The sequence below is a fragment of the Gavialis gangeticus genome, unplaced genomic scaffold (assembly GCF_001723915.1).
Source record: "Gavialis gangeticus isolate Ggan-Ray unplaced genomic scaffold, GavGan_comp1, whole genome shotgun sequence".
Classification (NCBI taxonomy): domain Eukaryota; kingdom Metazoa; phylum Chordata; order Crocodylia; family Gavialidae; genus Gavialis; species Gavialis gangeticus.
Window position 1 is genome coordinate 24510644 of NW_017729002.1, and position 11321 is coordinate 24521964.

The 11321-nt window shown below is 45.4% G+C and overlaps 1 protein-coding gene and 1 long non-coding RNA gene across 3 annotated transcripts in view; both read right to left on the reverse strand.

Annotated features, from left to right (window-relative positions):
- The window catches only part of UBN1 (ubinuclein 1), a 36983-nt gene that overhangs the window by 3241 nt on the left and 22421 nt on the right, over window positions 1-11321 (reverse strand). For both annotated transcript variants that reach the window (XM_019507689.1, XM_019507687.1), the window contains exons 10-15: window positions 10393-10521; window positions 8928-9071; window positions 7391-7441; window positions 6271-6313; window positions 3444-4679; window positions 435-687 (exon numbers count right to left, since the gene is read on the reverse strand). In XM_019507689.1, the coding sequence (XP_019363234.1) occupies window positions 435-687; window positions 3444-4679; window positions 6271-6313; window positions 7391-7441; window positions 8928-9071; window positions 10393-10521 (1856 nt within the window). The remainder of the gene's footprint in view (window positions 1-434; window positions 688-3443; window positions 4680-6270; window positions 6314-7390; window positions 7442-8927; window positions 9072-10392; window positions 10522-11321) is intronic.
- LOC109290869 lies at window positions 1835-3437 on the reverse strand. Its single transcript, XR_002095701.1, has 2 exons — window positions 2691-3437; window positions 1835-2650 (listed from the first exon to the last, which is right to left on the reverse strand). It is a non-coding gene; the product is annotated as an uncharacterized LOC109290869 (long non-coding RNA).

Sequence of the window (11321 nt, forward strand, 5' to 3'; positions counted from 1 at the left end):
TTTCATTGGTTCCCTGTCCCAGTCTCTTCCATTACTTTCAGATCCCAGGCTCAGGTGCCTTGTCCCCCTGCCTTTTAGCTGAGCTGCTCCTTGCTAGCTGGGTGCAAGTAGGGGAGCGTTTTGAGCATAGGAGAGATGGCACTTGGTTCTTGGGGTCCTGGCTGTCAAGAGGAGCTGCAGCAGTCAGAGCCAATAGCTTAGCCACCAGTATTAAGGCCTGCCGAGCAGTGGGATCCCTGGGCTAGCTAGAGGAACAAGCCCAGGGGCGTCCAAAACCACTTACTAATGACACAAACGCATGGATTACAAGCACAAAGCAACAACATGAGTGATGGGCTCATCTGCAATGGGCTAAACACAGCTGAGTCCTGGTGTTTTCGCAATTCTACTGCACAGGCAGGAGAAACACGCATGGGGAGAAAGGAAGAACTCACTGTGGCCAAGGCCGTGGTGAAACGTTCCTGGGGCAGGGCCAGTTACTATTGCATCCTTCGATACTCCTGCTTTAGGGGAGGTGTCCGAGCTGAAGGAGATGACGTGAAGAGGGAAGGAATGGATAGGAGATATAATCCCCAGTGGTGTGGAGCTCAGGGCACCTGGCAGCTTTGAATTGCTGGACTTGTAGGATGGAGACAGTACACTTAAGGAAGAAGAACTGGTTAGCAGCACAGCCCCACTAGTTCCTTTCTGGGGAGGAAAGAGCAAAAGTCAGTCAAAACAGGAAATCAGTGGCACCTCATCATTACTCATATTCCACATGGAGCAGCATAGGAGGTGGGTACAGGACTCCTGCCACACCAGAACATTTCACACAGACACACACACACACGTCCAGCTTGCCAGGAGTTACCTCCATGACGCCAACAGCCCAGTGTCTGAACATCGTGTGTTTGAAAAGGTAAGAATGACCATACTAGATTAAAACCAGTCGCATCTAGGTTGGAATCCCACCTCCAACAGTGAACAATGCCTCAGGGGAATGTGTGGACAAGCATGCACTTAGGTTCTTAGGAGGAAGTTCTTACTAGTTCCCAGCAGTATGTATGCAGCTGCTCTGTGTCCTATAAGCAAAAGGGCCAACTTTGTACAGCCTTGGATTTTTATCCTGTTCCACTAACTGAAAACACCATTTAGTCAGACGGCTGACTGGCTAGACAGTACTTTATTACATAAAAGTACTTAGCAGGACTAATCAGCTTTTAGCTACAGTGGGCTATGTTGTGGGGAGTATTGCAGGGGGTCCCAAAGTTGAAGGTACACCCAATGTTATTTAATGATGCACTAAATTTGTATTTATTTTTCAGAACCCAAAGTTCTGTTCTGTCTAAGCAGATTAGAGAAGCAATCCCAAAGTACCGGAAGGGTGTGGTAGCTGGACACAAAATAACTGTCTATTTAGCACTTAAGATAGTGTGGGAGATGCTTTGGATTGCTGAAATAAATCCAGTTCAATTACCTGTTCTTCAACAGTGAAGCAATCTTGATGCTGGAATACTTAGGGTACAGTAATTTTAAAAAACAGACCAAGTTTGAGTTTGCAAATCTAAAGCCTGAAAGTCTGTTCTAATGCAATTCAGGAATGAAGTGAAGCACAATGATATTATATAAACACTGCAAATTGTAGACTATCTTTTTTGAAACTTTACAGATCTGCTACAGATTAAAACCCCCAAACTACCAAAAAGTAAGACTGTGCTGCTGCTAGCGCATCAGTGGGTATAACTACACACATAAGAAAAGCTTCACTGATTTCAGGTAAACTATTTACAAACTTACGTGCATCAAGTTAGGCATGCACAAAAGGTTTTGCAGCACCATGGGTTTATTTTTTTTAAAACATTTTTCTAGCTAGCATAAACTTTTGTTACTTAAAAGCCAGATTGACTTCAGTGTTAGCAGTAACAAGTTAGTCACTGAACAGGCATTAAGAATGACACACACTCACACTCACACTCACCAAAACTTTTAGAAACAGGAACCTAATACTGTACTGGGTGCCTGCAGGTTGTGCTTTCAAGTGATTTAGGAGCTCCAGATCTACTTTGCCTTCAGACTACAAACTCCAGGGGAAGAAAAAAATTCAGGTGAAATTATAGCTGAATCCAGAGAATTATAGCTTTGACCTCATGCAAGTTCAATTTATGGGAAAGTGGCTGCAAATCTATCTGTGCATGTGCATATGTACATACTTACAGGAAGAGTTCAAGCCCTGAATTTGTCTCCATCAGACAAACATTTTAACTGTGAAACAACTTACAAGAGAAGTCTAACAATTAGGAAGCAATTAAAGGAACAAAAGCAAAACAGCCCCTTTGCCTATTTAACAACTACATAATACAAAAGCAGAAAGCAGGGCAGGGGGGCATCTTAGGGCATTTTTACATAAGTTCTGGGACCCAGTGCCAGGCACTTTAATTAAAGAGCTGTGCTAATTAAAAGCACACATGCATTAGCATCACCGCATGTCCCTGCACTGTAAAAATGGTGGCGGGGTGCTCTGAATTAAAGCTCACTGAACGCGTTTTATTTCAGAGCACCCCACCACCATTTTTGCAGCTCAGGGACGCACGAGGACGCTGATACACGTGTCGCGGAATGTGTCAATTTCTGTGCTCTAGCAGAATCAATTAATTGAGTCTGCTCCAACGAACTGGATTTCCAGCATATTGGAGCAGACTCTCTGCTCCAACGAACTGGATTTCCAGCATATTGGAGCAGACTCTGTGCACATCTATAGGAGCCCTTAGAGACCAACTGGCTCAGAGAGACAGGAGCCTTTGTAGACAACAACCTTTGTCAGAGCTGTGGATAATAATTAATGTCTTGGTCAACTGGCAGCAACTGGAAAAGTAAGGTGTTACCTAAAAATGCTCATACCCTGCCGAACCAGCTCGTCTCCAAGTTGCCACTCTGCCCTGTCTTCAATTTGACTTTGGACTAACACAACTAACCACCTCTATAGAACAGGAAATGAAGAACGAGGAAAATGTAAATAAAAACATCTGAATTAAATTTGGAAAGTGGATACATGTTGCACACATTTGAAAACCACTCTTAAGTTTGCCTCACTAGATTTCAGCAGTTATTTGCTACTGAGGTGAACAGGACAGGTGTGGACGCTAATTTGGGCTATTATTTCAGTTGTCTGCACACTGAACTAGCCAGCACCTCAGTATACCAAAAAATAAAAACATTCCAAACTGTGAGCCAGGTGTAATTGACACTGACTGTATTTTTAAAAATAAAACAAGCTTGGATTCTGGAGCCCTATTCAGGGGCAGAGTCATTGTCCAAGCAATCTGAACACAAAGCCTGCAGTAGGAGCAAACAGTCACTTATTTTTGGAACTTCCTTGAAAGCTTTTGTGTTGAGGCAGGTCTTAGGAACTGTTAAGAGCAATAGCAGTGTCCTCAGATGCTGGGCTAAGCCAGCAGGGTACTCACCGGCACAGAGGTAGAAGATGCAGTGCTGCTCACCACAGCTGGCTTGAGGGAGGAGGTCAATAACTTGGCCACCCCTTGAGTCCCTCCACTTGTGTCTCCATTTGGACCACCAGGTGGTGCTACTAAAGTCAGCTTCTGGGAGACTGGAGTTTTCTTTACGGTGGAGCTTGGGGAGGAGCGGCTGGAGGTTTGCCCTGGGGAGGGTGTCTGCACACCAGAAAGCAAGCTCCCTGAGGAGGAGCTCTGGTTTGCAGGCACACCAGATGTGGAACTGCTGGAAGAAGCCCCATGCTTGGAAAGGGAGCCAGAAATGAAAGGAGCTTTGTAGGATTGTCCTGAAGAACTGGAGCTGACCGAGTGCTTCCCTGCATAGCTCAGGGATGCCGGAGAGGAGCCCGGGGTCTTGTGAGAGCTGCTTGAAGCTGGGGTGCTGCCTGCTGCTGATGAAGCTGAGGAATGGAAGCTCTGAGCTTTAGTTGACGTCTTAACCTGCTGGAGGAGAGAGCGCTGGGGAAGCGGGGAGGTGGACTTGGGGCTCTGCAGCTTGACAAATGGAGCTGGGGATGTGAAGTTTTTCTGTTGCTGGCTGCTTGAGTGAAAGACCTTTACCTGGGTGGCTGGCACAGGTGTCGATGTCTGGGGCCCATGACTTGGTCGCTGCAGGCTGTGGTGCTTCTGTTTGGCCTGATGTGCATCAGGGATTTTATTGGGGGAGGTTTGGCAGGACAGTTCTTTGTAACTGGAACTCTCTGTCTTTTTGTCTTGAGCAGACTGTCCCAATGCCAGTGCCTGTTCAGCCAGGAAATTGAGGGGTGACTGGAGAGAGCTGCTGGGGGACGGGGAAGGGGAAGGACTGGACTTAGCAAAGTTCCTTTTCTCCTCTGAACTGGTGAGATTTGTGATCTTCTCTGAAGGAGTTTTGGGGGTCCCAGGAAGTGTGAAATCGGGGCTTCCAGCTGCCCTGCTATTTAGCACAGCCAGTTCTTTTGAGACAGCTTCCAGTGAGGAGGTTGGGTTATGAATTAAGTCCTCATCCAGGGAGTCATCCATACTGAAGGCAGCAGGGGTGGCTGTGCTGCTAGATGCCTGGGAAGCACTGAGAACCAAGAGCTCTCGAGTTTGGGTGCTGATGCCCATGGCTGCTCCCTGGGGCTCTGAAGACAGAGAAACTGTGCCACTTGAGTGGATCAGTGGAACAGACATAGGAATCTTTTTATCTGGCTTACTGGAGGAGTCCTGCAAGAACATCGGGAGAGACACGTCAGACCTGACAAGGAACTTACTTCTCAAAGGGAAAGAAAGGCAGTTCTTACCAGGGTATCAATATCCCAAGCTGTCGAATGGCAGGGGCTAAGGCAGGTCCAGCTCAGCATGCTCTCTGCAGGCTGATCTACAAGCTGTGTAGCACCACAGCTGACTGCTTAGTTCTCCAAGGACAGCCTGTTTAAGTCACAGATTCAATCCCTGCCCAGTAATGGTACTGTGTCAACCAGGAGGATCTGCCCCTCATGTGCTCCACACAAACAAGAGAAAGCCAGAAGTGAACTTTAGCCAGGAAATATTCCCAGTTCCAACCCAGCTGGGTTGGAAATACCCCAAGAGGAGACTCTTGGATCAGAGAACAAATCATTCAAAGTCCACATCTGTCACCCCTTAGGACAGGCACATCCTATACCAAGCATACAGCAGATGGAGCTAACTGCTGTCAAGTAACTTCATGACAACTCCTGGATTTTGATAGAGACCAGGAAGTGAAGGGCTATACTATAATGCAAGAGACAAATCTGCATGTGTGGATGTGAGGGAGATTAGGTAGATCTGGAAGAGAAAGCATTGCCTGCTTTAAGCTAAACTTACTCAATTCTCCCAAATTACAACCACTGCTAAACACTCCATTTCCTCAAAAATCAGGGAGGGGAAGACATTTAGTGCAGGGAGTGGGCAAAATATGGCCCGTGGGCTTGATCCAACCTGCCAGGCACCTTCATCTGGCCCATGGTACCCACCAACTAATTGTATCCTGGCCAGCCCTTCTGCCCACGAAAGTGGGAGTGAAGCCCCCACCTTCCCTCCTTCCCTCACACCTCACAAATGCCACACCCACACCCTGACCCCCCCCACTTACCCTACTGCCCCCACACACACATCCCCACACTACCACACACATACATCCCTCCACGCCCCACCCCACCCCACACACACACACTATACAAGACTAAGACTATTTTTGAGCTATTATGCAATCATCTGTATACGCAGTATGCAAACAAATCACGACAAAAATATTTTTTGTAATAAAATTAAAATACATTATAGTAGGTGTTTGACTTTTAGTGTATGATTTGTTTTTTTCTGGTTCTAAGGATAACAAACCCCCTCCCAAAAGGGAGCAAGGGGAGGGACTTCCAGTAGGTTTGGGGTGAGACTTCTGGTCCCAAGATGGTGACCAGGGAGGCAGGGCAGCTGTCAAGGGGCAGGGCTACCCATGTGACACTCAAAAGCTCACTAAACCTCATTAAGCAGCCCTCCAGCCAAAATAATTACCCGCCCCTGATTTAGCAAGCATCTTTGCGTTCCATGGTAGTTTTAAGGAGAGATCACTTAAGCCCATTCTCCTGTCATACCCTTTTCCAAGATTTCTATATCCCTACACAGTAGCATCCTCATCCAAATGCTTTAGAACTAGAGGAAGCCAAAAAGCCAATCCCATAGAGTCACACAGAAGTAATCTGGCCCATGGAGACAGGATTCCAGAGAGTGATTCCCTTTCTCCACCGTATGAAGGATCAGCATTGACCCCTTGAGGCAGGGAGATGACACCACTCACCTTCACTTTCACCTTTGGAGGAGCCATCACTTTTTTCTTTGCCCTGTTTGGAGACATACACAGAAACATGGGCTCATTCAATGTCCCTGAAGAACAATAGAATTAAAGAGCACACTGGAGACTCTTCACAAGAGTGCATTAACTAATCTCCTGAGATTCAGAGGAAGAGAGGTAGCTTCTCTGGTTGCTAGGATTCTAACCACAAGGTTTCTTTTTCTAGGCAGCCCCAAATTATGCTTCATGTTAGAAAGGACGGAGGTGGGAAGAAGAAAAGTCTTTGGAGCACTGGCAAAACATACTTCTAAAACCTGCGCTGTAAGTATTCAGCCTGCACATTCTCCACCTGCTGTCCCATTAGAACCAGAAGTGGGTTTGCTACAATAATCCATGCCAGAGCACAGCCACCTACAGAAAGATCCACCAGCAAAATTGGTATGGCCACTCTGCCCACGGTCACTACAGAGGCAAACTGTGAATTGAGAAGGTATCAAGGATCCAAGGACATCCTTGGATAGCAAACCTTTTGACAGTAAGTCTCATAAAAACAATTGCTCATTAGAGCAGGCACCATCCCAACCAGATCTAATTCTCATGATCAACCAGCATCCCTCCTTCTTGCCTCTGTTAACTAGTTCTTATTTAGCTAACAGGAAAGGAGAGATCAAATCTGAGACAAACAGGGTGAGTGCCACACATACACTGATGGCATAACAGCCCAAACTTTCTCAGTGCCTCCTCTGGGCCAAGTGTACACTCAGCAGAATGAGCAACAACTGAAAACCATAGGGAAGCCCTGTGTATGGAGTTCACATCTGAGACTGCTTCAAGTGCCTGCACAATGTGTCCCATTTTAACCATATTTCAGGAAATACAAAAGATGAACAATTAATAATGAACCTATTGTTGGGAGTGGCCCTATGCAACCCTCTAATCTTCTCAGCTCTCCCACTCAGACAAACTAAACCTTGTGCAATTCATCCAGGCCACAATCATACAAGCAAAACTAGAGGCCGCTGCCCTGAGCCTGTGTTAAAATTCGTAAAAAACTTTACTCAGTACCCCCAACCACGAGGAATCGAGCAGTAGGCTCCTAGTTTGTCATGTGCCACAAGATACTCACAGGATAGATGTTAGGTGCCCGTGTACACGCCTGCTCTCCTTGAACAGTGTCCTGGAAAAGAAAGAGAGGTCAGTGAGTAGTTGCATCTAGCCTGGCCCACAAGGATGACTGGAGTCACTAGAAACAGAGCTGCACTACACCCATGAGCCAAACTGCTGGAGCCAAAGACAGCTGATGCCGAGGCATACCTTCTATTCCAGGAAGCTCTTCTCCAGTATGATCAGCTTCCCATTCAGGTCCCTCTTTGGGATAGATCTTCTCTCGATAGGCTCAGGGGCCAATAGGGATTACAACTTCAGTGAGCCCTCTGCTACTGGAACTGGCTAAATTAATCGGCATTGCCATATCAACTCCAGTTCAGTTAACTGGGATCACTGCAACTGCTTCTTCAGGTGTCAGGGGAAGAAACTTATAAACACAGTCAAGATATATGCATTTAATGCCTTCTCGTTATTATTCCCATACCTGATTATAAAATGAAACCATTTTGAAAAAAATGCCAGCTCAGAGTATGTATTCTTTTAACTGCCATTTACCTACCAGAATAGAAATAGACTACCTATTTTCACACAACCCTCCTTGAAGTTCTTAAAGATCAACCACTGCCTTGTCATTTACAAAGAATCAAAATGATTTGCATGTGAAATGTATACACCAATTGTTGCCATTCCCTTTGCCCTGCTTTCTGTCCACTTACCTGTTTGTCTGCCTTCACCCCATGAGGTCTGAGGAGCTTAGCCTGTCTTCCACAGGTTGGAAGGTGACCAAGAAAAAACATTTCCGTTCCTAGTCATTTTCTAATCAATTTCGTGTCCTGGCTCTCCAGCATTTAGTGTCAGTATTGAAACAGTACCTGGCTAATGCTTCAGGAACCATTCACTTGGTTAAGAACCACTTTCCTCCAGAAGCTGGAACAAACTATGGAAATGTTTCTATTTCAAGCCAACATAATTCTGCACACTTATTCCTCAATTGCTTTACTCAGTCTGTTATATGAAAAGAACATGACAAATGCATTTGGGCATCTCATTTACATACACAGTTGCAGCAAAGGAGCATGCAAATGTCCATGTAGATCAGTCATTGGTTATTTGCATGTGCAGCTATAAAAACCTGGGACCCATTTCTCCCCTCTCCCTCGATAATCTACAAAGGAGGTTGAGGAAGAGAAAATGGAACATCACCATCCAACTCACTGAAAACAAAGGACTATCAAACTCCAGCAGTGGGAACATACTGCTGTCCTTTTAAAATCACAGAGCAAGACAACAGACAGTCTCATCAAAATGGCTCTCTCCATCTCATGCTGGCATCCTCGCTTCTAGAACTCAAGAGCAAGCACAGCTGAGCAGTGCAGAAGATATCAAGGTTCAAATCCTGCTGAAGTCACTGAACTCTGTGCTTCAGCCTTCCTTCTTGATGACAGGGACACAGCATGGACACTGTGGGATTCTCACCAACTCTAGATGGACTTAAGAGATTCTCTCAGTAAGGAACACCAGGAATGTTAAAATGAGTCAGCTTTGACCTCACTCACCTGGCCTGCATCCAGCCCTTTGGCCAGAGGGCTTTCACTTCCGCATCTAGGAAGGTTTTCAAATAATCTTCCAAAGACTGAACCTTGTTTTTCTCAAGCTCATAGCCATCCACTTTCATCTTCACCGCATGGCAAAGCAGCTCCCTGAGGGATGGGCAGACTTCAGACAAAGGTTACTCAAAACTTCCCCCAAAGAAGGTGCACTCTATCCCCAGAATTTGGTAGACATTTTGAGACTGGACTGAATCAGTCTCCACACGTTAGGTTATGCCAGTCTGCAACAGACCATAGACCAGTTCAGTTTAGGAACCATAGCCCAGATGTTCCCAACAGCCAATCTTTCAGAGAAGAGTGATACTTCCCCAATAATGCCCACCACCCACTGTGCCACAAGAGTAATAGGGGCAAATCCTTCCCAGCTCCCTTATCTTCCCCACCCCCCCACCAGGTGTTATCACCAGGCCATAATTACAAGTGTTAACAGCTATAAAAATGAGCATCCATTGTCTTGAGAACTCCCTACAGCAACTTTTTACAGAAGACTCAGTCCATGCTGCATGAAATCTCCTTTGTATTCTAAAGGAAACTGGCAATAACAGTGTCCCTCCTGTTATGATACACAGTGAAAAGGAGGCAGCAACCAGAGTTCACAACACCCTATTACAGAAGACCAAGAGGGAGATTTGATAAATCTTCAAAACACATAAAAGATGGTTATAAAGAGGCTGGCGATCGACAATTCACTGTGGCCATGGGGGACAGAACAAAAAGTAATGGTTTTAAGTTGTAACAAGGGAAATTAGATTTCAGGAAAAATGGATTTTAGAAAAAACTTTCAACTACAAGGCTGGCTGAGCACTGGAACAAATTACCGATAGAGAATGGGGAGTTTTCATCATTGAATAACTCACTTTTAACTTCCAAACTCTTGGATGAAATGGTTTAGACAGATGATGATTCTGGCTTGACCAGAGCACTGGACTAGACAGTTTTTGAGGTCCCTTCCAGCCCTATAATTCTATCATTTCCCTTCACCAATATTCCCAATTGTTCTTTTTGTCCAAGTCTATAATCCCAGGTGCTGCAGCCTATAGTCTAGTAGGTTTTCTATTAATGAAAGCTAGTCCTGTTAGAACATACATCTCTTCAGTGCAGCTCCTTCTTTCCCCAAAGAGCTCCCTCCTTTGGCCTACACATACTGAGGCTCCTTAATGCCTCCCACAGAGTTGGCCCTGGGCCTGACAGCAGGAGTATTCTTAGAACACAGCCAGAACCTGGGACTAGCAAGTACAGAAATAATGTGGTGTGGCAATGCCAAGCCTCTGAGCAGCCGGCTACTATCAAGGGTTGGTACCTCTCAAAAATGTAAACAAGCTCAAGTGTTAGTACCTAACCATAGCAACTTCAGGAGTCTGGACTGGGGAAAAAGTAATACAGCTGAACAAAACCTCCAAACCACGCAAACCTGATTTCATCATTCCACTGAAATTTCTTTCGTGGTCCCATGATGCGCTTTCCTCCCTTCTCTTCGTCGTCTTCCTCATCAGAGCAAATCCGGTCTCTCTGCTCCTTGTCCTTTTCCTCTTCCAACATCCTAACAGAGGAATGGAATTAGTGAGCTAAAGAAGTCATGGCTGCCAGATGTCACCTAGTTCAAATATTTGGTAGGATTCAGGGAAGAAGTTAGGCATGTATAAGGATGGCAAGAAGATGCAGAGGTATAAATAGTTAATACTAACATAAGCCTTGGAAGAGATAGTCAATCTCAAGCTTCAGGATTTAAGACAATTTCTAATACTAGCAATTAGGAGGCCTCTTGTAGCTCCCTCTGAAGTATTTAGTACTGGCCACTGTCAGAGAAAGGATACTGAACTAGATGTCCTTCAGCAGTTCTTGAATACAGGAATGCCATGCCAAGTAGAAGGAAGCCCCCAAATAATCTCAAGGTTAAAAGGAACCTGCCAAGAGTCAAAGAGAGCTGCTTCTTCTTTTGTATGGCATCAGATATCAATTTCTAGAACTATGAGCCACTGTCTAGTATTATCACTCAACGTGTGGATTCCATCTGCCCTGTCTGGGCATTTGTAAAGATTGCAGCTTTCAGTTAAGAGCTGTACTGTTTGTTGGACATTGAATTCACATAAGGGGCTGTCCAAGATGTTCTTCTTGTGAAGTGTTGTTTTGAAGCATTCATATCCAGATCTCAGTCTGTTCAGCTTGACCTATGCTTCTCTGTTAAGGCCATGCCCAATGAGGAACTTGTTTGGTGTTGGTATAAAATGCTGTAGGAATAGGTCTGTGCAACAGGGCCCCAACACTGTTACTAGAGGGGCAAATGTGCTTGGGCTTTCCTCCATCCCCTTTCTCTTCCATTTCACTTCCCTTTCCCCTCTT